At 44.4% G+C, this 25,492-nt stretch overlaps 1 protein-coding gene and 1 long non-coding RNA gene across 2 annotated transcripts; one reads left to right on the top strand and one right to left on the bottom strand.

The window, feature by feature from the left end:
• The first annotated feature begins 1,511 nt into the window (after positions 1-1,511).
• LOC115408981 (hyccin-like) lies at positions 1,512-21,517 on the top strand. Its single transcript, XM_030119927.1, is given in 12 exon segments — positions 1,512-1,662; positions 10,324-10,405; positions 11,067-11,168; positions 11,753-11,932; positions 12,738-12,750; positions 12,753-12,817; positions 12,890-13,005; positions 13,780-13,875; positions 14,448-14,564; positions 14,733-14,820; positions 15,885-16,047; positions 20,108-21,517. Coding segments are annotated over 11 exon segments (1,512 nt in total). The 5' UTR covers positions 1,512-1,662; positions 10,324-10,354; the 3' UTR covers positions 20,629-21,517.
• Positions 15,913-23,229, bottom strand: LOC115408982 (uncharacterized). The gene is made up of 3 exons (XR_003933833.1): positions 23,049-23,229; positions 18,249-18,252; positions 15,913-15,923 (listed from the first exon to the last, which is right to left on the bottom strand). It is a non-coding gene; the product is annotated as an uncharacterized LOC115408982 (long non-coding RNA).
• Positions 23,230-25,492: the final 2,263 nt, after the last annotated feature.

The following is a 25,492-nucleotide window of genomic DNA, read 5'->3' as shown; positions in this document are numbered from 1 at the left end:
GGTTTCACGGAGGCTGCTCAGATAGCTGGTGCTCATCTGTAGTATGCATCTTTTAAAGGATTTATTCGAAGTCAACAATCACAGTGCATTCAGCCGGAGTAGAACAGGGAAATGCTCTCCCTTCAGTAATCCAACTCATATCTGCAGCCATGCACAGCCTCAAAACGTGACATCCTTTGACATCATGTATGATAAGATCATGAAGATTTGCCATCACCTTGTTCTTTCAATCACATTGTCAGGTCGTGAGGAATTTTGTTAAAATCTCAGCCTGCTGCTAAGAGTAACAGTGTCCCTTTGTTTCCTTCCATGTGTGTAAGTTTATCAGCTAACACAGGGGGGCAATATAGACTCACTTTTATGGTCACTTGCTTTCACTTCTTATTCGTTACACTTGTCTCTATCTTCCAGAAATATCACTACAAAGATTTTCCAAATTCTTTGTTCAAAAATAATAAATGTTGTCCATTTTCTGTATTCTATATTATTATTCCTACTTTTTTTTTTTTTTTTTGCTGTGATTTGTCACAAGAGTAATTAAACTTTGAAAATGGTGGTTATTCAGGCAGGCTGTGAAGGAAAAGAAATCATGCATCACTTATGTAACACACACACACACACACACACACACACACACACACACACACACACACACACACACACACCACACACACACACACACAATGTAGAGGTTTGTAATTACATTTGCACATGTTATGGTTAACTGCTATAACATGCTGTGGGAGCAGATTTGCATCTTAATATCCCTCGAAGCCCCATCTCATTTATCTACTGATTAAAAACGGGAGCTTCCCAGCTCCTGTTATTGTGAAAGCAAACAAACACATGGTCAAATGCAATCTTGATAATTAATTCAGGCAAATCCATTGTTCCAAAGGCCACTGTCAAGTGGCCATGTGTTATTTACCAATGGAAAGCAGTTTCAGAGTTGTGCTTTGGGTTTATCTTTAATGTGACAAAGTGGGCAATTGACAGCAGAGCACAACAAAACCACATTTCTCTCCTGATGAAAATGGATAGGCAATTAAAAAAAACAACAACCTTGATTTAAAGAAATGTATGCGTTTATTATTGGGAACCTGTGACATCAGTTATCATCAGGTCCCATATGAGGGACACAACATGGTTTAATATGGCTGTTTCATTGTTATTCTGTTATTTATATTCATTTTATTATTTTATTTTTCTTGGTTTACTTGGGGCACTGTCAAGATCAAGTATATCAAACTGTTCACATACAAGAAACAGATTAAAATGTATTTAATGTATATAGGGTTATCTTAGAGCAACCGTTTAAGAGATCAGTCTGCTGTCAAAGATCAGCGGCTGACAGCGACAACCTACCATGATTATGGAAATTATCAATTCACAGAGTACCGTCCAATCAGATTGGCTCTTAACTTGAAGGCGTGCCGAATCAATTACATCCCGCTCTCTGATTGGCTCAGAGTAGCTGTCACTCAGGGGAGACCAGGTCCCCTCGTCTATGGTTGTCTGAGTGGAGAAAGTAATGAAGATGGAAGGAGCTGGTGTTGTTGAATTATTGAGAAGATTTATGGAGTAGCGGAGCGATAGCTGTTCACTGGTCTTATCGGAACGAGAGGGGACAGTGATACCAGACCACGGACAGATAGCATGCCAGTAAGTACACAACAGGAGTCTGCATTACTTGGTGTCGCGCCTTTAGCGGGGCTAGCTAACCAGCTAATCTATAAGCAGCCGCGGTGACAGCTCCAAGTCATTCAGCAAGCCCAGATAGAGAGGATTAATTTACAGTCTTTCACTGATACGGCTTAACAAACGCCTTGATACGGATAAATACTATGTTACAGTCTGCTTCTGTTTTATGAAAAAGAAGCCTTTATTGTTTAAACACGACTCGTGTTACCAGTTTTCAATAGCAGTGCCACGGGACAAGTAGTTTCCATTCAGATCAGGTAGATTACATGAAACAACACAACTGGTTGGACGGGGAGGTTTTCATACGTGTTTGACCTTATCGATGCTGCTGGAGAAGAGAAATCACAGCCGTCAGAGGCAGACTTTGTACCTGCGGCTGCATACCTGTGGTGCCATCTGAGCGTGTACTTCAGATTCCTCAAGTGATCCATGTGAAATATGTGATTAGCATGTTTGAAGTTGTGTTTTATTCTATTTGCATACACTCATTCATTCACTTGGGCTTGCATGTTTTTGATGCAATGCACTGTTTGGATGGTATTCTTCCCGATTAGTGCGTGTGTGCTACAGTGCGACAGAAGAACAGAAATCACCACACATATACACGTTTTGCTTTGTTAGGATTTTTCACTTTGTTGTCATGTGATCCTCAAACCAGTTCGCCGCTGCTGGGTTTTCCTGTGGCAATTGGCAGCTGTCAGGCTCTATGGCAAAGTGGTGTGTTCTACACTCTTCTTGCTTCACTGAATACCCAATAGCGTGGTGTTATGCAAGTTATTAATGAAAAAACGTGCAGTTTGTGGCTTGAGATGTGGATTCATAGGGTGGTTTTTTCTTCTTTTAGTTCTGTGTGGAGACTTCGCCTTCACACTACATAGATTTGTTATGTGAGTGGATGTGTGCAGTTAAGTGGTGTCATTAGGTTGTGCATGGATGCATAACATAAGTGCATGGTTGTTAATGTATTGCATCCGTGGTCGCTAGTGTCTGGAGCCACTTAATGCTTTTTGACAAGGAGGCACAGCAGGTCATGTGCCAGGGAAGAATCTTGCAGGCTTTGCTGTCATCCAAAGTCACATAAGTCACCCATGCCTGCAGGTTTATAACATATCTCAGCAATTCAGAAACTGTTGTAATCTCTCTCTCCTCTCTCTCTCTCTCTCTCGTATTCATTTAGTGTGTGCAATCTACATACAGAGTACAATACATGTTATATTACACTAGTAATAGATGCTGCACCCTTCTAACACCATCGTAGTCTTCAGAAGAACAGTCAAATTATATGCACTTAAATGGGGATTTCAATTGAAGTTGCGGTTGAGCATTAATAGTACCAACTGTAATAAGATAAGCTGAGTCAAATGAAGAGGAAGATATGAAGAGAGAAAAAATGCCAGTTGAAATTGAAAAATCAATTATGGTAATTATAGTCTTCTCAGGCTCCCTTGCTGCAGGAAGTGAGGGAGTTTGAGGAGAGGCAAGAGGAGGGACAAAGATGCATCACTGGCTTAGAGGCAGCAGAAGAGAGAGCGTGGGCTGCTATAAGAGGATTCCTCCCTGTCAGATCTCTCTATCTGTCTCCCTCAGCAGCAAAAACCACACACACAAACCACACTCTGTTGTCATGTCTACATAGCTGCAGGTAGCTGTATAAGATTGTGAGAAAGAAAAAAAAAAAAAAACAGAAGTTAGAAAAGTGAACCCTCCTGCCCCTTTCCCTCCAAGCTATAGGCAACCTGCTATTGAAGGAAGAGCAGGGTGGGAGGCAATGATGCAACAGGTTTAACCACAGGGGAAGCTATGGTCCAAATAAAGAACGTAGCAACAGACAGCATGAAAAAACAAAAGAAATGAAAGCAGGTATGCCAAACCAAGCACTTCACTCCGGTGACTGCTGCAAATCGCTCTCAACAGGCCTGGTTAACAGAAGGTGGGTCAAGCTGTGAGCTCTGGCTGGGTTAGAGGCGGCGACCTTTATGAGTACAGCTTTAACTCTGCTTTCACCTTTACTTGGACACCCCACGGCTCTCCGAAGTAGCTCCCAAACAGCTTTTTCTTCATGTCTCAGTCAGTCTTTATTTGTACACCAGCTGTCAATCTGTCAAGCAGGTTACACTATTTAAAGGTGCTCTGTCAGGCCCATAATAAAACCGAGCAACTGAGGAATGAAAATAGACAAGCACAGGTCTATGTGAAATGTGTACCAGTTTCTTATTATGAATAAGAATATCCAATTAATTAGCTGCTCTTTAAATACACTAATAGCCTGTCAAATATTGACAAGTAAATAATTCAATAGTTTTGATTCATCAGATTGTAAACAGCTCCACAAGTTACTGAAACAAATGTTACCTGCTTTTTTCTTAGTGAAAGTTAATATTCTAGCATCTAATTAGTATTTGGCTGTAAACAATAATCTGATCTTGAGAAAACAGAAGCATTTTTTAAACAGTTGAAATTTTTTAAATGTTTAACAACAAACTATTTCTCATGTGAAAAAAATGCTAATTTTTAAGTGTTCGCAATGTCAGATTTTAAACTGAATTACAGTCCAACATTAAATCTGACAGTGTTCTGTGATTGCAGAGCCAAAATTCGAGACGCAAAAGTTTTGTTTCATACAATTAATGATGTGAAACAATATTCACGTTAATGTTATTGGCTTCCGATTCAGTTTTAATCTCCAGCAGTGTGCTGTTGGCATAGATGTGGTAGCTAATGCAATGTTCATTCAAGCAAATCATTCATGAGCCTAATACTGATCCCTGTGAAGTACCATGAAGTATTTTCATTAATATAACAGTTAATTACAGAATGATATAAAATTTACTGCAAGGGAGTAAAAATGACGTGATGAAAGAGCTGTCAGACACAATCTAGAATATCGTTAGATGATTCTCAATTAAAAGTCAGTCTAAAGATCAAAGCTTTTTAAAATGAAGAGACAGTCCTTGTTGGAGGCCAGTTTCAACTTGAAATATGTGTTTAGGGATCAGTTTCATGGGAGCCTACTTCTACGGTTCCTTGTCTTCATACTGGTTGGCATGGTTGAGCTGTTGTTTGTGGTTTTGGGTGTGTCTTTTACAAGAGCTGAAGTCAGACTTTGGTTTTGGGTTATTCAGCTTCTTTTTTTTTTTTCCCCCATTCATGTCAGTGTAGTGTTGAGTTCTTTCGAGTGTTGAGTTCTGAGCAGTGTCAACATCACAGTCACCGTCTCACTAACTAGTAGTTTGTGTGGCTGCACCCTGCTCCACAGGAAAAAGCACGGGGCAGCTCGGCCGCTCTCACAACCACCCACTTATTCATTTTCTCTGCTTTCTGTCTTTCCTCCATTCAGACCTCTGCTCCTATTGGCCCGATCGCTTCCTCAAAAAAGAGGAGCTTCCACAGTGTGTGTGTAATAGGAAATGAGGTAATCAGCAGGAGGGATGTGTGCGTGTGTGTTCTTTTATTTCTTTGTCACTTGGGTTTCTTCAGTTTTCTGATCGCTTTTCCACTGAGGTATGTCTTCAATTGAGTCTTCTGTTTTGTTGTGGGTTTTGAATCAGTCTGAATGAAAGCTTTGGTGGCGATGTTGTGTTTCTGCTTCAGGTGTTTAGCAAGAAAGTGTCTGTCAGGACATGCAACTCCACAACAAGGATTAGGAATGTAAACTGAAAGGAGACCTGTTTGTGCTGGACAAAGTCTTCGGGAGAAGGAGGAGTCTGAAGTAAGCTCATTTAGTGTGCGTGCGTGTGTGCGTGCGTGTGTGCATGTGCGTGCGTGCGTGCGTGCGTGCGTGCGTGAGTGTGTGAGAGTTGAGGACTGTGGTGTAGGTGTGAATTCTGCGGGAATGAGCTGTCAACTTGAGCGAGCTCACAGGAACAGGTTTTTGTCAAACCAGCCATTGAATAAACACACACTTGTGCAATCCATGACACATTTCCTTCCGCCGTCCGGCTCGTGGCCGGCTCCGTCCGAGGGACGCAGCCGTGAGGAAGTTGGAAAACACAGTCGAGCTACTTCACATGTTGCTTCTTCCTCGAGTCCTCAAGGGACCGGCGTGTGATGCAGCTTCCATTTCTCATGTGGCTGTCAGAGGCTGGGAGGTGCAGCGCAAATTGAAACCTAATGAACTATCGATGCCGTTGCTTCCCCTCCTGAGTTATCCACCTCATGGGGTGTCGTACATTTTCTTCACCCCCCCCCATTACTCTGTGCTTCCTTTTAACGATCCCTCAATTTGTTTAGCTATTGATTTATGCTCTGCTTTATCTTCCTGCTCTGATTGTCCGTATTTATTATGCATCTATTTGTTCTTCACTTTATTGATTTGTTGCTTTCACTCATCCTCATTTCACTCAGCCCCTCATCCATAATACTGCTTCATTATTCGCAGCGCAGTAGAGACGGCTTACAAGTTTTCCAGATCGAGACAGAAGATTGAAAATCAGCTCAATGACATGATTATGCTGTATATTACACTCCTAAAACAATTAGTTTTCTATTTTCCTCTCCCAGATGATTGTGTCCACCTGCAGTGTGTCGATGTAAGCTACAAACCTTTGAGGCAGAGCAATCTGCACTGTTTGTGTTACTGTCTCTTGTGGTATCAACACGGGTTTATTTTAAATGATCATTATTTCACAGATGAGCAGCCCCTTTAATGAGCTTTTCCTCGGTGCATTTTAGTTACAGTTGTTGCACTAGCAGAGGTGAAACAATTTACTGAACAATGAGGTGTTGATTAGAAAACTCATTATTTCATAAGTTTGATTAAATGTGTTTATCGAGTAAGAAATTGAATATGTCTTCAAGCAGAACAGTATTTGTTAGAATAACATTGTGAAGTTGCGTAGTGACGACTGTAGAATAGCTGCATTTGGTTCTGTTGGTTTGTTGATGTTAATCTCTAATTTTTTTAATCCGTCGCTCATGTGAGGTGGTTATTGCTGCAGTTCTGATGATAAACTATGTAGAGATTTCTGATGGTCGGATAAATTGTGAGTAATGATGATGGCAGTTTCGATCAAAAGAGAAAACCCTTCAAGTTCTTTAGTCAATAAACAACATGATAAATGCTGCATTCTGAAGGTTTTTGTCTTTAGTCTGGTGTTTTGAGTGCAGTGTTATTGTATGAAGATTGCTGATGGCAACTTGACGACTGTTGTTTTAAAAGACCATGAAAGAAAAAAAAAACTCTGAAATAAATAAACTACACTCATCTTTTGTCAGAATAACCTTGAAGCTTTTGATACGCAACTTTCTAAAATTGTCACACATTCTGAAACTGTCGAACATTATAAAACTCTCACTTGTTTTAAAACTGTGGCGAAAGTGTCACCCTGTGTCTGCCCTTGTTAAATTGGGTCAGCCTTCTGCGATATGTCTGCTGTGCGTTGTGTCGATGTCTCGAAGATAACACCAGTAACTTCAGCTCGTTTATCTCTATTGACCGAACCTACGACTGATATTCTGCGTTTTTTTTTTTTTACGTTTTTGGTTGTTAGAAAATACCTCCACAACTTCAAACTTAAAAGAAAAATCTCCAAAATTCCAAGAATTATTGATCTGCCTTGATCTGTTAACTGGTCGCTGCTCGGTCCAGTCAACAGCTGGCACGTCGACTGAACCGGCAGCGAATGTTTCAAAATGGAAGGCGCTGCTTCGCCACTCACACAGTGAAAGTGACCTGTGAAGTTGATTTTTGAATCTATTTGTGGTGTGTGACACATCAGCGCTTGACAGATTTAATATTCGTGGACATACGGTTGCATAAGTCGTGTGAAAACAGTTGACACAAGACACGAAGGATTCATGCTTTCATGTTATTTACATCAGATTCTGACCATATCATCGTGCCACTCCAGAAATCCAGACTTCATATTGCAGCTTGACTCTCTCATACCACTTTCTGACTTTAGGTCACTGTAGTTTCTCTCCGGTTGCTTTTTCTGAGGCAGGTATATCGCAGAGGTGGGCGTCATGATGTCCAGATGCTCATTTTCGTCCTCCCAGCATGCTTCTAGGTGCAGACAGATGTCACGCCCCAGACACCAGCGTGGAGAGAGTTGATGTTCTAAAAGTGACTCCGTAGGAGGAGAATCTGTCCTCTTACCCAGGCTGAGTCATCCTCACTCCAACACACAGCCTTTATTTTCTTACTCAAGTAAGCCTGCCATTAAAAGCCATATGCTTGTGTTAGATATCGCTGCGCTCTGTGCCGTTTTCCGCAGTGTGAAGGAACAGAACAACAAGCTGCCACAAAGGACTAATTTCTCTAAATGGAGGCTATTCCGCTTTATAATCCTTTCCGATTTCATGAGTCACCAGCTCCCCTCCTCCCCTGTCATTCCTGTTATTGGTACAGTCCATAAATAGACACCTGGCTGCCGTGGAGAGACCCCGCACCAGAATAATTGGGGGAAAAAAAACCGCATCTGGATACAGAAGGAGGGAAGAAAGTTGAGAGAAAAGAAATGATGCGTGGGAAGATGAGTAAATGGACAATCTGAATAATAATGGGACAACAACCATCAAGTCTTTCCTTTTATCACACAGTTTTTGGAATATTTACATTTATTAACATCAGAGATCTAATTTCATGTTCTGTAATTTTCCAAGCTCAGAATATGTTTACTTTATCTCCCGATCCAGCTCTGCTCATGAGCTAGTTCACATTACTTTCGGAGTGCGTGTGTGCAACTTCTGCCCTCAGTGAAATGCAGAAAGTGGGGGAGCCTGAAAAGACATAATTATCCCGTCCGGAGTCCACATCCCAGCACATGTTTCTGCATGACGTATGAGAAGGACTTATTCCTCCCTCTTTAGTTTTTTTAGCTGGTGTACGAGACATACCAAACATGGACTTGCAGCCTGTGTTTAGCCTTGTACTTGCAGTTTGAGAATGCAGAACCAACTGAGACGCGACAAATTCCCCAGTGAAATCGGATAAATCCTCAGAGAGGTGCACAGATGAAGCTCTCAGCAGAGGCACAGACTGCTTCTGGTCCTGGTTAAAGAGTCTCCTCTCTGGGGTTTCACAGCACCGCAGGAAAAGATGTTTAGGGGCGGCAAAATATATTGCAAAGGTATTGTTGTTGCGATAAAATGCAATGTCACAAAAAAATGGCTCAACTGCAGTAAATTGTTTCCCTGCAGGGTGCATGATTACTACTCCGCAAATTCAGAGTGTCATTTATCAGGAATATTTCTTTTGAAGGACAGCTCTATTATTTTATACCTGGTCAAATGGAAGAAGTCAGAGGCGCACAAATAAGAAAACAATATATGAAAAAACTGCAAATGGTAGAAAAAAAAAATGCCAATAAAAGACGAGATCCGATCACAACTGTTGTAAATTAGGGGCAAGAAAAAGAGCACTGTTATTTAGAAGAACATATATTGAAGCACCAAGATATTAGCAGTTCAAACAGTGTTATCACTTTTATTGAAAGCATTTTTGCATGTTTGCATCATATCATACAGTCCTAATCCGAATAGATTTCAGTCTCATGTTGTTAACCTTGAATTTTGATATGCATTTCTTGACTGCTGGATGGATAGTTATAGCATTAAACATTAGAAAACATTCATAAAAAAACCTCAGTTTGAAGAATATTCAAGAATCCAGTGCTCAAACAACAACTAGCCGTTGGTGTGAGACGGAGAAAATCCGCCATGAAATAAGATGCGATCACTGTCTGACACAGTGTTGCTGTCGACTCCTGTTGCCTTGAGTTGTGTAAAACGTTAAACTGTCATTAATATACGTTTCTTTGATTCTGTGGAAGAATAATGTAGTAGTCTGTCTAATATTCCGATTCACATGAATGATCTTGGCAAAGATAATTGAGCTCCAGCAGCATCAGCACTCAAGAGATGTCGCCACATGAAGTTTATTATGCCATTGTTATCTACAATCAAACAGAAGTGCTTGATTGAATACAGACTTTTCCATGAAAGGATATACTTTTCTATGTCCTTATTATTTCCACAGTGTGGAAGCTGTTTTGAAGTGTGGTTAAAAATAACCTCTTTTTTTTTTTTCTTTCTCTTGCTTCTGTATTACAACAGAGTGAGAATTAAAATCGCACAAAAAGAGAAACACTGACCAGAAAAAGAGGGAAGGTGGGCATGGACATGCAGCCAGCGAGTGTCGTGACAAATAACTGGGATTTTGTTCTAAAACGTGCAACAAGGTAGAGACGGACGGCCTCTTTTACCCTCCGTTTCTGCTTATAGACATCCAAGCTGTACTGCCTGTTCAGCGAGCTTCAGCTGTGCCATGCTTGTTCCTCATCGCTGCTTCCACCGTGAAGGCAGCCAGGCTTCTCTGTGTGGGTGATTTGCAGGTTTGTGAGCCTAAGTTGAGGAGCTACTGGCTGCAGAGGTGTGTGTGTGTGTGCTGGGGGGAGAAGAGGGGAACAGGAGGCGAGTGGAGGAGGAGAAGATTCTCTTTGGTAGTATTGACACCGCTGCACTGTTTGCTGTTTGTAGCAGAACATTGTCAACAGGTGGAAAAACAAACCTTAAAGGACGGGTAAACACGGAAGGAGCACCGTTCCAGCTTTGACTTCTTGTTTTTGTGCGTGTTGATAAGCTGTCAATACTAAAAGCGTGTTTATTTATACTCTCCTGTAGGTAGAGGTGACTCCACTGCAGATGAGGGAACATGTTGGCTATGGACCAAGGAGTGGTGGAGGAATGGCTGTCAGAGTTTAAGGTAATGCTTTACTCCATTTTTTTTTGTGCTGTCCTGGAAAGCCCATACCTGTGATCTGCATGCAGTGCCTTCTCTGCTTCTCTCCATTATCCTCTGAGTTTATTTCTTACATATTAAAAAGGAAAAAAACACTCTCTCCGAAGTGCCTCATTCCTGGAAAATTACACGCTCCCACTCAGACGTGAGCAGACACAGATACGTGACTGGTATCGAAACTGCAGCTTCGTCAGGGACGGCAGCGAAGGAGCAGAGGCGATTTATCCGTGGGAATATGTGAAGATCACTCGGGCGTCTCCTCTCGATGAAGTTAACCCCTTGAAACATATACAGTGCCTCTTTAGGCTTAAACGTTATTAAGAATCATTTTGTAGCTGAACTCTTGTCTGGAGCTGTTCAGAGGACACCAACCAGTTCCCGTATTAATATAGAGACTAGATCCTCGCCTGCTTTCCTGGCTGAATCTCTCATGTGTCCTGAACTGTATCTGATGCATTTATGCTTCAGTGTCAAGTTTGAACAGATCAAATTTATCCCGCATCAACAAATCTCCGGTTATTTAGTTCTCACCTCTTACATTCTCACACAGCATGCTTATTTTTAGACTGCTAGTCAGACTGAAGTCTGTGGTGCATCAAACTTCAGCTGTTTGTGTGTGTTTCAGACCCTCCCTGACAGTGCCGTCTCCACCTATGCTGCCTCGCTAAGAGACAAAGGTTCCCTGGTTCCTGCGCTGTACAAGGTCATCCGCGAGAACTACAGTGACGTATGTATACACAATCACCTGTTATTCAAACTGAACACTGGATTGCAAGTACCTGAGCAGGAACGTTGTTTTGCAGAACTTCTCTGATGTTTCCTCCTGACATAAAGTATTATTATAGAGTCCTCAACCTGTTCACCACAGATCTCCTGCCTCGCCAGTTTATATTCCAGCTGTCGTTCTTCTCTTGCTCCACTCCCGTAGTGCGTCGTCCAAAACATTTGAAATGCAGCATTTTTGTCAGCAGCTTTATGCGTTTATAGCTTCCTCCTCACTCCTCAGTGATCGCCAAGTCACTGCTCACCGTGCTGACGTCTGACCAGCTCTGTTGTCTTTGTGGAGCCGGCATGCTCCTCTTGTTTCGAAAGGCTTATGCAGAACTCGCCATGACCTCAGGAGTTAAATGTTTGATTCTAAACATAAGACAACCCCACTTTATTGACTATAATTTCAGGCAAAATGTTAGTCTTATTTTTGAACCACTGCTGATTGAATGGACTTTATTCAAAACTCATTGAATTAAAATAAATAAGTCCAGACTGATGCTGGAGCTCTGCGCCTTCCTTTGCCACTCTTCTCCCCCCCAGCTGCTGGAGCCAGTGTGTCACCAGTTGTTTGAGTTTTACCGGAGTGGCGAGCCGCAGCTGCAGCGCTTCACGCTACAGTTCCTGCCAGAGCTCCTGTGGAGCCTCCTGTCCGCCAGCGCCGCCAGAGACCCCCACACCTCCGGCTGCATCGAGGCCCTGCTGCTGGGCATTTACAATCTGGTAGGGGAGGAGATGAAGACGTCGTTATCGCCGTCTGGGATTTTCAGTTGTAATTTTGTGTGTATTATCACTAGAAAGAGCTTTGCTCCTCTTTTTCATGTCATTTGTCTAATGTGATGAAGTCAAGCGAAACAGTAGAGATGTCCTCAGTCTCATGCTGGTGTGTGTAATCATGCCATTTTCACAGCATGCCACTTAACCGCTCAGCTATTTCTGGGATCAGGATCATGAGTTCTGAAGGATTTCCTTCTCCTCGTTGCACTGAAGGAAATAAAAGTTGAGGAAAAAGTGGAACTGAAACACTGAATTTCCTATCACATCGGATGGACTCACAAATACCCATAATCCTTCATGAGCGGAGGCGCCTGCACATGTAATTATTTAAGTGTCTCCACTTCCATTTTCATCCATCCCATCTATCAGCAAAGTGCAGCGTCTCCCAACTTCCTCTGTGAATATGAGAATAGGTCAGCTGTCACTCAACGTGCCGCCATGTTGCCATTAATACGTTTGACATTATCGTCCAACACAGGGGGCGCCGAGACCCCGGGGTGTGTTTTCACAACGTATACACAAATAAGCCAATGCACACAACAGAGCGAGCGTAGAGAGGAAACCCTGAGGTGCACACACAAACACCCACACTAAACAGAGGAGTGCGCTTTCAGAGATCACCACACGCTCTTCTGAGGTTAAGGACACACACACACGCACACACACACACAACATAAGAGGGGTTTTTTTTCTTCCCACCCGCTTCAAAATGTTCTTCCTGTCTCTCTCTCTCTCTCTCTCTCTCTTACAGGAAATAGTTGACAAGATGGACAAAGTAAAGTGTTATCTTTCACTGTTCCTTCCCTCTCCAAACCCTCAGTATACCACGAGGTGAGTCTGCACAGAGTTGAACCAGCAGCCTTCAAGAAACAGTTAGTTAAATAAGCGTCTCTTGGCCTTCAGCCCTCTGCCATCGGCTCCATGGCCCTCACAGAAGGAGCTCTAGCCAACCACGGACTGAGGAGGGTTGTGTACAGCGGGCCTCACCTCCAGAGAGAAACGTTTACGGCACAAAACAGGTATGAGCGTCCACCACCGTGAGCGACACGCTGAGCAAGGCGGCAGCCATCGCACAGGACAGGCTGACTGAAAACGCCTGTGGAGCTCCCTATCAGTGCACGCTTCAGATTTAAAGCATGCCTAGAAATCACAGTCTACCATCTACAGCGTCACATGCCTGAAACGGAGTCAGGAAAACTTGTGTGAAGAGGCCGAGTTTAGCTGCTGTCACGGCTCATTTTTACTCGTGCACTCTCGGCCCCAGCGATGGCCCGTGGCAGTCGTCTTTGCTTTGCTGGACTTGATGTTATTGTACTGCTGTCGGGGTTTTTCTAATTCATATTAGCCATGACAAAAAGTCTGGAGGTTGTGCTGAACATCCGCTTCTTTTTTTCCTCTCTCTGTCTCTCTCTCTCTTTTTTTTTTTTTTTTTTGTTACAGCCCTACAACACTATTTCGAAATAGCCGCATACCGAAAATAACCAGCGACCCTTAAGAAGTTTTGAGACAACAAAACAAGTCTGGTTTCTAAGATTATGCAAAGATACTTAAATATAATCCCCTCGGCATGACTGAAATTTCTAAAAATGCTGCTGGACCTAATGAGCTGGTTATTCTCATAAAGCACTCAATAATCCCTCAGTCTTTTCAAATACATTCAAATAGCAGTAATAATGATCAAAGTTCAGCTACATGTGCATTTCCACATGGATAGGTTAAAGTTTGTGGTCTTTTTTTTTTTTTGTAATGTAGTTGAAGATGACGTGCAAAATCAAGTGTGTTTGTGTTTTGAGGTTCGAGGTGCTGACCTTCCTGCTGCTGTGCTACAACGCCGCTCTCAGTTACATGACCTCCACCTCCCTGCAGTCGCTCTGCCAGCTCAGCTCCAGGTACGGGACAGACACTGCACATCACATTTGTGGGTCACTTGGCTCTCGGACTCCAGGGCTTCGTGCCAGCACGCTTGTTTTTCCACTGTGACTTTGGCGGCGTCTCTGTCATCGTGTTTTCATTTGGACGCTTCTTCCACAACCCACTCTTACTTGCTGGTTTGCAGAATTTTTACCATTACTTGATGATTTTTTTTTCCTCCTAAGAGAATCAAGATAAGGTAATTCAGTGTAGGGCTGTACAGACGTCCCAGCTCTGTGATTTTTGGTAATCTGCCAACTCCAGCTGAGCTTTGCTCTGATAAGCCGTCAGTTGAAGAAGAAGTCATCAGCTCTGACTTCCCCTCCACAGTTTGCATCAGTTTAATGTGACGGCCTCAGCAGCTACAGATGTACTACTGTTACCTCTGCGTGTCGTTGCTGTTGTTTCATACCAGCTCGCTGCAGAGAAGTCCACTGCGTCAGTGCAGAATGCAACAGAACGGACCGTTAGTGGCTTCTCCGCTTCCCTTTTTCTCACTCATACACGCTTTTTTTTTTTTTTGCTCCCGTTGTTGTCGGTCGTCCTCCAGGGTGTGTATATGCGGCTACCCACGACAACAGATGAGGCGCTACAAAGGCATTAGCACACGGCTAACGGTCACGTCCGAGTTTCTGGTTCAGCTCATCACGGGGATCCACTACGCTTTGTGAGCAAACACACACACACCTGACACACACACCTGCAGACACAGACACAGAATTTATGAGACTGAGTTTTGCTGTAAAGTCTCTTTTTGCAGCACACAGTGTTTTGAAATGTATTAATAAATTGACATCCGAACTTGCTGTTGGTGCTTCTTTCTGACTGTGTGCAGGTGTAACGGTGAAGTTGAACTGGGGTCCAAAGCCCTGGATGATGTCTTGTATCGAGCCCAGCTCGAGCTGTTTCCCGAGGCTCTCCTGGTGAGTGTGTCGCCAGTTTCACATCAATATCACATCTCTCTTCACTGTTTTTCAGTGTGTGTTGTGTGTCTGAAATAGAACATGTGATTGAGATGCACATGCTGACCTGTGGTTTTGATTCATACACAGTACAGTGCATTGTGCTCGCCGCTGTGTATGTGTGTGTATGTGTGTCAGAGACTGAAGCACAGTGTAATCCCACTAGATTATTTACATGCCTTCCACTCTGCTCCGTTAAGCTGTAATCCTTGAGGCCCAGGGAGTAGCGGATTGAGCCTCAGCTTACAGCATTACTACACAAGTCAAGGTGTGCTCGTGCACAACAGTCAAAACGCACAGCGTTTGAATTCTTGCCACTGGCTCGGGATAAATGGACAGATGTGCGATCGACATTTTGTGAGCCGGATGAAATCCCGCAACCCTTCAGGATGCCGTGTTTCCGTCTTGAAAGCCGAATACCGCAGGCTGCAGCTAGCTTAGCCTCGCTTAATGAGGGTCCCTCGTGAGACCAGCACAAAAGGCATGCTGTGTTGTGATTACATGCTCTCTACCTCATGTTACGTATTCACCGCTTACACCAATAATTAGTCCGAGTGTCACTTGAGGATTTCCAGCCGAGCAGAGTTTATTACATAAAGACTTGTGAAACCGCGTTTCATAGAGAGGAACAGAAAAAAAAAAATCATTTTTGTTTGTGTTACATCACTCGTCTGGGCAACTTTGTCAGTCGGCGCTGTGCTCCTGCAGTCGGCCCTCTGCACAACTCTGGTGTAAAAGTGACGATTAATCAGATGTTGGTGGTGTAGTCTCATGAGCAGAGCTTCACTGTGTACTTGTAAATTTCTGATCCATCTGTGTGTTTTTTTTTTGTTTTTTTTTTCTTTTTTCTTTGCTTGACTGACCAAATTCAAGACATTTCTATGTAGTTTTGTTGTTCTTCAACTTTGTAAATCTGTCTCTTATAACTGCAATATACAGGTGATAATTTAACCTGGATCTTAAATAGGAGTAAAGAGGTAAAGCGTTGACTTATAGATCTGAAGCAAACCTCTTCGTGCCTTCAGGTGGGTAATGCCATCAAGTCCTCGCTGCACGGAGCAGCACTCAAGAGCAACAACAAGGAGGGTGCACGGAGCATCCAGGTGGAGATCACGCCCACCGCCTCCAGGATCTCCCGCAACGCAGTCACCTCCCTCTCCATCAGAGGACACCGCTGGAAGAGACACGGTAAGACGCGCATACGGGAAATTAAAAAAAAAAAGACAAAACAAAGTGAGAGTGTGACACGGAACTCTGTGTGTGAGAAGATTTATTTTAATATCAATTTTAAAACATGGCTGTAAACTTGAATAAAAAGTAAAAGCAGGAAGAACGACGTCCTGTCTGGAGGAGAGAGATTGAGGTTCAGACCTCGTTATTATTCATCCACCCACTTCACCGTCTGACAGTCATCGTGGTGTTTTAAGTGTCGTCATCATCCTCCAGTCCCCTGAGCTCGGAGAGTTCCCATCCTCTGCCTGTTAGGCCACGCTGTTTTTCCTCCATTTTTATGTATTTATTTTTTTAATAATCTGCTCACTTGAAACAACACCTTCTGATCTGATTTGTTAGATTTCACGGCGACAGATCAAACAGGAACAGTCAGTCCTGCACGCAGGTTCAACGCGACAATGGAAAACAGAAAGTCGGAGTAAATGAACAGTGTTTGAAGTAGAATGCAGATTAAATGAAGCGTGTTACAAAATACAACATCAGTCGGTGAAGAAACGGCGACCAATGGTGACACAGCAACAGAGCCGCTGCGTGACTCCTGCCAGCCGGAGTTTGATCTCAGCTGAGCTCAACCAGACGATGACAGGAATGTTTGTAGAGTTTACTTTTAAAGTCCTCTTAATTATAGCACAAAAACGTATCAGGAAATCCTTAAAATCTTTTTACTTTACAATATCTTTAGAGAAGAAAACCTGAGAAATTCTGAAGGAATAAAAAATCAGTCTAAAGTAGTTTGACAAACATTCCCTCACAGCATGGCTTTCATGCAGATGCTGTTCGTTCTAACATGTAAGTGGCTGCTTTCACCGCAGCACCACTAATCTTTTGACGGCGAGCATTACTGCCTTCTGCCGCTGAGTTTCAGAGCTCGGCGTTACATTATAACCCCCGTCCTCACAGTGCAGCCCCCCCAGTGGAGACATTAGGAAAAATAAGTCACTTTAATTGAGAGTAAAAGTTAATCCAGATCCCGGAGGACTGACTGCACGTTCCAGATCGTCTCTGGAGTGTTTTAGCACAACTGTCAGTATCGATGCATAGAGAGGTTCGGTAATTTTCTCTGGCGCATGTTTATTCCAACACCAAGTAATAAGTTGTAATTACCGATGATTAACAGCTGTTCAGATCCACTCAGATGATCCCGTCTTTTATTGCGAACTCCATTAAGCAAAATCACGAGATCCTATTAGTGGCATGAAGTGGAAAAAAGTGTCTCTCCTTTCACAGACTGCAGAAAAGTCGAGTAAATTACAGCCTTTTTGGTTTAGTAACAGCAAGTTTAATGAGCAGGTCATCTCACCCCGAACCTCCATTCTTCCCGTCACTGTTCCTGCTCTTCTGAGTCCTCATTAGCGCTGCTTACTTAGGCAGAAAGCTTTGTCGCGAGCAGACGACGGTGGAAAACTCTATTAAATATTAATAATTGCGTAGGGGTGAGTGGTGATCCAGCATGAACTGCACTTCCATTTAGATGGTGTGTGTGTGTGTGTGTGTTGTGTTCATCTCCATGCAGCCTTTACTTTGACCATGTGTTGTGTTCTGATCACTATGATTTCTTTTCTTTTTTTATTTCGTCTGCCGTTTCGTGGATGGCCTCCGTGCGTCTCCTCTCTGGCCGTGTGCGTCTGTGCACATGGCTTCCTGTTTGTCGTCTGTCCATCCGTGTGTTTGTGTGTGTGTGTGTGTGTGTGTCTCCACATATATACATGTCTGTGTGTTGTCCCATTACCCCCTCCCCCTCCTCCTCCATGCCTCCCCCCCAAACCAGAGTCCCAGGAGGTGAGTGTAGACAGTGAGGCTCCGCTGGGGGGCGTGGCCATCCCCGAGATCAGTGTGACAGGCGTGAGCGGCGAGCGAATGCCCAACGGAGACTCCCTGCGGCCACGCTCCGACGGCGACACGTCGGGCAGCGCCTCCGAGGTCAGCCTGGACCCCCGGGGTCACGACGCCGCCACACGGGGTCAGGAGGTCAGGAGGCAGAAGTCTGTGAGGCGAATGGTGGAGAATGAGGGCTCTGGGTCGGCCTCCACAGGGAGGAGCCAGTACTAAGGTCCAGCCCCTCCCCCCCGCCCCACCCCCGGGGTGGCCTAGGTAACCGTGTGTGGGGGTGTGGTCTAAAACGCTGCATGACAACTTCCCCCTCTTACCTTCTGCACCGGGCTCCACAAACCTGTCTTTACCTAACCGCACCGCTCCTCTCACCCGTCTCTCCATCTTCATCCATCCATCCATTCATTCATTCACTCTCTCCTTTGTGGCTCGAGCTTCTTCACAGCGATCTCCTGCCACGCTACTCCGACACTAAATAAATGATTCAAGACTTCAGTGAATAACAGATCGATAACTTCGTTATGAATTCATCTTAATAAAACGTGCCTGACTGGATCACATCCTCAGGATGATGTAAAGTCTCTCTGGGGAAAATAATGAAGTGGAAAGCACAACATCGATTAAACAGGTCTAAAATGACTGAGGGCTACAGGTATTTAAATCATTTACCTGCTTTATCACTGAACTCTCAGCCACAGTTTTTTTAAACAAATTGCCCCCACGCTGCGTAATTGTCAAAAATGTCAAAATAAGCAAAAGAATTCATAGTGTAGAAATTGAATTAAATCAGTTTAAAAATGTCAAAAGGCATCTGACTTACAGCTTGTAGATGTTGTTCAACATTTAGTTTGTGATCTACAGGGTTTGTTTCCCTCTCAAGTGTAGATGCAGTTTTTGGGTTTAAGACCACGAACGTCTGCAACGCAGATGTGACTCTTTATTGGATGGAGCGGTTGTTGCTGGTCTGCTGAATAAGCTGCTGATTCTTTCCAGAACCTACAAAAAAATCTTAGGCACAGTAGATTACAATCCTTGTATTTTTTTTTTGGCAAAATCAAATCAAAAGTTTTTTTTTTCTCTCTCTCTAAATCTCTTAACACCCGTGATTGTGTCGATGCTCTCTGATTGTGCTGTGATTCAGGAAGAGTTTTCTGATTGATGAAATTGCAGGAAAATGTCTTCTACCTGAGCAAATAACATTATACACAGTATGGAGAAATACTTATATAGTGGGGTTATGTCGACATTCATTTTTATTCTTTATTGATATTCTAAATGAATATTATCCAGATGGACAATGCAAACTGGGAAGATTGTACAGCAGAGGGGGGGAGGGGGGCAAAATGCCACATTTTGAACATTTTACAATCGATATAACAAACTCTTTGATTATCGATTCCTCCGTTCAGTGAAATAAAACCCGGATGACCTTGAAACTTAGAGCTTGTTCTTTTGGCTCTTGCTCTCGTTGCTGCGCCTCGACAGATTACTTCCTTCTGACTGGTAGCTACAAGCTGGAGGAAGATATGCAGGTCTTCAGATTGATTTTAGTTCCTATTTTCTTTCTTTCCTTTAAATCCTCTCTAAATACTGAATCTGACCATGAGAAGCAAGGCCTGCCTATCTGCACATCAGCTGTTCTCTGGTGTTCTGTTGCAGTGATAGCATCAAAAAGCATCTCTGTGAGTTTACAGGTGGTTGGCTGCTCACACGGCCTCGGATGCATGAGCTAAACCCAGCAGGACAGGTGTCTGTGTGTCTCTAGAGGAGTAGGGCGTACTTTCCTCCGCCTCCGTCTGCTTTCCTCGACCTTTCCTCCGTGGTCTTTCCCGGGCTTTGTGCTCTTAGCCGCCGTCCTCTCCTGCCTCTGGGATGAAACATGCACTCTCTGCCTCTAAGCCACTGACTGGTGTCTCCGCTCTGCTTGATCTACTAACAAGGGTCCAGTCAGGTGGCGAAGCCGCCTCTTAACCGAGGTCATGGTATGAAGGCGCCACCTGCTGGACGCCGATAGAACTCCTCTGTCATCCATGCAAACTTCTGTGCAGGAAAATTTAATCCCCAGTGTTTCATTTTGAGAAGATAATCGTTTTTTGAGAAGTTTGAGTGGATTACAGAGGAGGTCGCCGCGGTTCCTCTGCTCCTGGTTTTCACTCGCTTGTTTGCCTCTCTGTCTGTGTCGCAGACGCAGTGGATCTGGGTTCCCCGGATGAGCTGATGGATATCTCCGAGGTGGACGAAGGGGTCTGGCCGGGCGGCGTGGGGCCCGACGTGACCCCGCCCACCATCACCATCAGCAACAGCGTCACCACTTTGAACCTGGGGGCCAAGGCCATGAAGAAGTGCCGGCTCGGCGGGCGCACCAGCAAAGACAAGGACAAGGAGGCGGGCCCCCTGATGACGGGCCGGGCCGCCAGCGAGAACGCAGAGCTGTCCGTCAAGCGGCTGACGCTCACTTCCAGCCAATCAGTGCCCAAAGCGGGGGCCCTCACCAGCCTGACGCGCACCGCCAGCGCCGTCTTCTCCCGTTCCTTCGAGCAGGTGGCCAGCGGCGTCGCGCCCCACACCAACAACCACGCCGCCGCCTCCGAGGCCGGCCGCTACTCCTGCAGCCTGCAAGAGGAAGGGCTGGGCTACCTGAGCCCGGCGCCCAACCACACGCAGCGCTCCCCCAGCATCAGCGTGCACCTGGGCTCCGACCTCTGAACCCCCGGTGACTCTCGGACCGTACGAGCCCCCTCATCACGGATCCTGTGACCCTGTACCTGTGACCTGGAACTCCAAGCCATGCCAACCGCAGCGCACTGCGAACAAGCGAAGAAGCACTCCCACTGTCGCCCCACCCCCTGCCTCCCCCGCCGCCACTCCACTTCAGGCTTCGTCACATGTCTGTACTGTAAACCGGCGTGCCGTCTCGCCTCTCTCCCATCCTCGCGCTCCTCGCAGGACAAAACTCCGCCGCCTGTCCGAAACGGGCGCATTTTAAAACTATCACTAAACAACTGTGTGGAAAAGTATCGGGAAAGTGACTCAATTGGCATTTGTTGCCCCGCATGGCTTTTCCGTAACTTTGTCCTTCCCTTGCCAGGGTTTGTCAGAGGGCAGGTGAGGTGTGTGAGCAGTGTGTGTGAGTGTGTTGTGAGTGTGTGTGTGTGTGTGTGTGTGTGTGTGTGTGTGTGTGTGTGTGTGTGTGTGTGTGTACTATTTTAGACAAAGGCTGCTGATTGATACAAGGTGTGATTCTCCTATTGAACGAAGTGTTTCTACTACTTTTTTTAAAAGGAAAATAAATCTCGGACCCCTTCCCATAGCAATACAGATCTCTCCTGTTCAGTGTTTTCTGTCCTCTGGACTGATCAGACCAACACTCAGTAGTTCCACCGGTGCTTCTGTAGAGAAACTCGCTCCTTCTGAGATCGACGCAGTAAAGAACCACTAGGTATCCCAACCAGTCTGTAAAGATCGGGGTCTTCATGTTTACAATCACACTGTATTCTCACCACGACGGAGAAGCAATACGTTTCCTTCCCCTCGTTCCTTGAGCACCTTTCTGAGCTGCTGTGGATTTAATTTAAAAAAAAAAAAAAAAAAAAAAGCAAAAAAAAAAATAGCAAAGAAGATTTTGATTATGGGTATTGATCGCTGTGTGATTTATTAAGTATTGAATTTTGCACATGGATGTTTGGTATTTTCTTATGGACGAGAGAGGTTTGACTCTCAAACGTGATTATTTTTCCCTTGAGAGAAACCTCGCTCCTTTGACTGTAATGTCTCACCGACTGTACGACAAAAGTTTAAAATGGTAACTAAATCTTGTTCTTGCTCAGCGTCGCCGGCAAATCTGGAACGACGAGGCGTCTTTCCTGTCCTCCGAATCCTCCCGTCATTCCAGCTCTTCCTAGTACTTTTTAAGTGATGTGTTTTTCCCCCCCCGAGTGTCTCTCCCGTCGCCGTTCTCATCGCATCGACAGATGTGGTGGAAAATACAAGAAAGAAACAAAACTCCACCCATCGGCTACATTTGGATGTCCTAAATCAAGTGTTAATGCTGCCCCACCCTCGAGCAAACGTGTGTCCTGGTGTCCGTGTACTAGCGCTGTCGAGTGTCCGTAGCTTGGTGGGACAATAACAATCATATTTCCATATTTCTTTGTACGTGGGTTTACAGAATGTGAATGAGTAAGCTGTTGTTGTACATCATACTGTTGTACTAAAGTTGATTATATTGGCCTTTTTATGTTTGAAAATAACTCCATGCTACACCTTCTGGGAATAAAGTGTTTCTATATTTCACATGTGTGCTCCGAAATGTTTTTTTCCAGGTATTTTGCTTGCTTATTTGACCATGTAATCTGTCTTTCCCTGTTGTCTGATAGAGCGTTACTGTGTGTTCAGTGATTCTCCTGCCTCCCGTCATCAGTACTGTACATGAGAGATACTGAGGCTTCCCCAACAACTGACACTGTGACTATGAGACAAGTGTAGTAGCTCTACACCACTGTCGCTCTTCAGCATGTCCAAAGTATCACTTTAATTGCACTGATGCACGTTATCTGTTAAATACTTCAGTCTGCCACACCTATTCTAGATCGTCTAAATATTTCCCAAAAATAGAAATTACATAAAAGTGAAAAGGCAAATATTGTGCAGGAACAAAGTGGGCGTAAAGTAGTTGTTAAACTTTTACAGTAACAATACGGTAATATAAAACTGCATTGAACTTAATCGATTCAGTATTACACATGTCCCAGCTGTAGCATTTTCCCAAGAGAATTTATTATTTCTCTTCAGTATTTCTGTCTGAACAAGAGGGTCATGTTGTCCTTCAGTGTGTTCCCAAAGAAATTATTTATTAAATGTTTTTTTTCCAATAAATATATGTAAAATGTTGAATGCTTTTTATAGAAAATATATAATAACTTAGTGTATATCTGAGTGGTTTTTTTTTTTTAGTTTCCTGTGTTATCAGTGAATACGGTTACAGGACAGAAGTCTCCCCCCCACCCCTTCCATCTGCAATGACTCACCTGGCCACGCGGGGGCGCTCCGCTGCGTTCTACTGTTCTATGACGTCACTTCCGCCTCCGCCGTCCTTGGAAGCCGCAGAGACGCCGCCGCCGCTCGACAGAAACTCATGGCCAAGATGAGCAAAGAGACCAAACAGCGGCTGCAGCAGCTGTTCCAGTGCGGGCAGTTTGTCATCCGGTGGGGCTTCATCCCCACCGTGCTCTACCTCGGTCAGTATCCCGACAGGAGCGAGGGGAGGGCCCGCGTGCAGGGGCAGGCATGCTCCGTTAGCATTAGCTCAGCTGGTTAGCTTCCAAACCACGAGTTATCCCGTAATGCTGTTTTAGTGACGGTTAATGAAGCTGTGTGTTTATCCAACCAGCACGAGATGAAAAGGTGTGTTTCCTCCTAAGTAACTGATTTAGGGTCACACACACACACAGAGTGTTTACCTGCAGGCGGGCTGTGGCTCCTGACAGTAAAACACTCTGATCTCTGCTGTTCCCAACATATCAGCTTCACTTGACACAACACAGCACCACATCGATCCAAAAAGCATCATGGGATTTAATCACGAACCACCAAGAACTAGAATTCATAGAGGTGAATTTGAACAACATATAATCTTTAGTGATTTCCTGTGAGGCTGTTTCAGAGTTATCCTTGCACAGAAGCATACTCAGCTTTTATATTTGATTAAATTCAGTGATTCAAAACAACTTCATATCAGAAAATGACCTTGTCTTGTGATTTGATTGGCTCAGTGACAGGGACAAACATGCATGCACAATGAAACAGTTATAATAACGTTTTATTGATGATTTCCATGTATGTGCTTTTAATGACGTTAACTCACTGAAGTCAGGCGACAGTGACATGCACGCTGCTCTTCTCCACGCGTGCCTGCCTCCAGGTGTTTCCTCATCTGGAACCCTGTGACCCCTGGCTGTGGGTTGAAGTGCAGAAGCACAGATGAGGAAGTTGAGTTGTAACTTTTGGATGTGGAGTTACCCTCTGTGTGTGAATCTCTCTGACTTCAGCAGAATGGAAACACCGACGCCGTGGTCAGACTTTCACAAAACTATTTCTAGCCCCATCCTGGCAATTTTTAGATAATTTCAGTTTGTGTCCAACTTTAGCCATGAATTCTTCTCTTGTATTGAAACCATTTTCACTGGAGCTGGAGCTGGTCTCTGAAAGACATCTCTGAACCAGTGAAATAGAAACGCAATACGGCTGAAAGTTTCCCATATATTGTTGCTGTGGATGAAGGGAGTGGCACCGCCGGGCTGTTGTAATCTTCTGCGAATGTCTCTTTTCCCTAGAAAGAGTTTGAACTTTCACTCTGTCAGTGACCAGAGAACTCATGTAGAAATACAGAGGAAACAGTCGTGCTGCTGACTGTCAGTGAGCCCTGATGCAATGACTTATGGGAGTTCTGCTGACTCGGGCGAACATCTTGGTTGATAGGGATCCGTCCAACCGACGCGTCATTGTTGATGCACATATTCTACGTCCAAAATGTTTTGAAAAAGAAGTGTCTTTACGAAATATGTTTCCTCTGCATGCATGAATTTCTGTCTGATTGCCTTTGAGCAAAGTAACGGGCGTCATTTTTAACCTCCCCCGTGTGACTTTACTCTGCAGGTTTTCAACGAGGAGCGGATCCAGGAATGCCTGAACCCGACAGTCCGAGGTGAGCTCAGTCACAGAACAACATCCACCTTCCGCTCTGTGTGATCATCTACAAAGTGCAAGTGGGATGCATCAAAAATTGTTAATCTTAAAAGGTTTTTCTGGGTAAATAAAGACGAGCGTTAATAGTAAAATTGTAACAGTGTGTATTTAATGTGGCGGCTGTAGGAGCAGAGTCCAGTGCTTCTGCTGCTCTGTCCTGTCTGCCATCTGCCCCTGGTGCTCCGGAAGTGCTGAGGCCGCGCTCACCGGCTTCCTGCTTTCTTTGGAATGTTTAGAAATGATGGGTGATCATGACGGATAAGCAACACGCGCTAAACCCAGTCAGCAGTGACGGCATGGGAACGTTGGTTCCTTCCAGCTTCCAGTGAGAAGACGTCAGCACGCCGGATTTCAGCAGGATGAAACGGCGTAGGAGACGGACGGATTGAAAATTATCACGCGGTTCCTACAAAACTTGCACCCGGTCGGTCCTCTGGTAGTCATTTCATTGGCCTCAGTCAGGTTGAAACTACATTAATACAGACAGAAACGCAGCAATTCCCCGCAGACAGAGAAAACTCCCTTGTGTAACCAGAAGGAAGCCTCAAGTGAAACCAGACTGGGGCCGGGGACGTCTGCCTGGAGGGGGGCCGAGCGCCGGCCTGCAGGCTCATTAACCACACATCAGCTTTTCATGGTGATGAGTGGAAAATGTTGGTATGTAAAGTCTCTCCACATTCAGCTCATCTGTGCAGACCTCAGCACGGCGGGAAACCCTGACAGCGACCAAAATAGTTTTAGATTAGTTCGTCTGGTTTTGAAATAAATGTCATGAAACTCATTTTTTTGTAACTTTTGAATATTTGGAGTGTTTTTAACCGCATTA

This window comes from Salarias fasciatus, chromosome 22, assembly GCF_902148845.1.
Source record: "Salarias fasciatus chromosome 22, fSalaFa1.1, whole genome shotgun sequence".
NCBI lineage: Eukaryota > Metazoa > Chordata > Actinopteri > Blenniiformes > Blenniidae > Salarias > Salarias fasciatus.
This window is presented reverse-complemented; position numbering and strand designations above follow the sequence as displayed.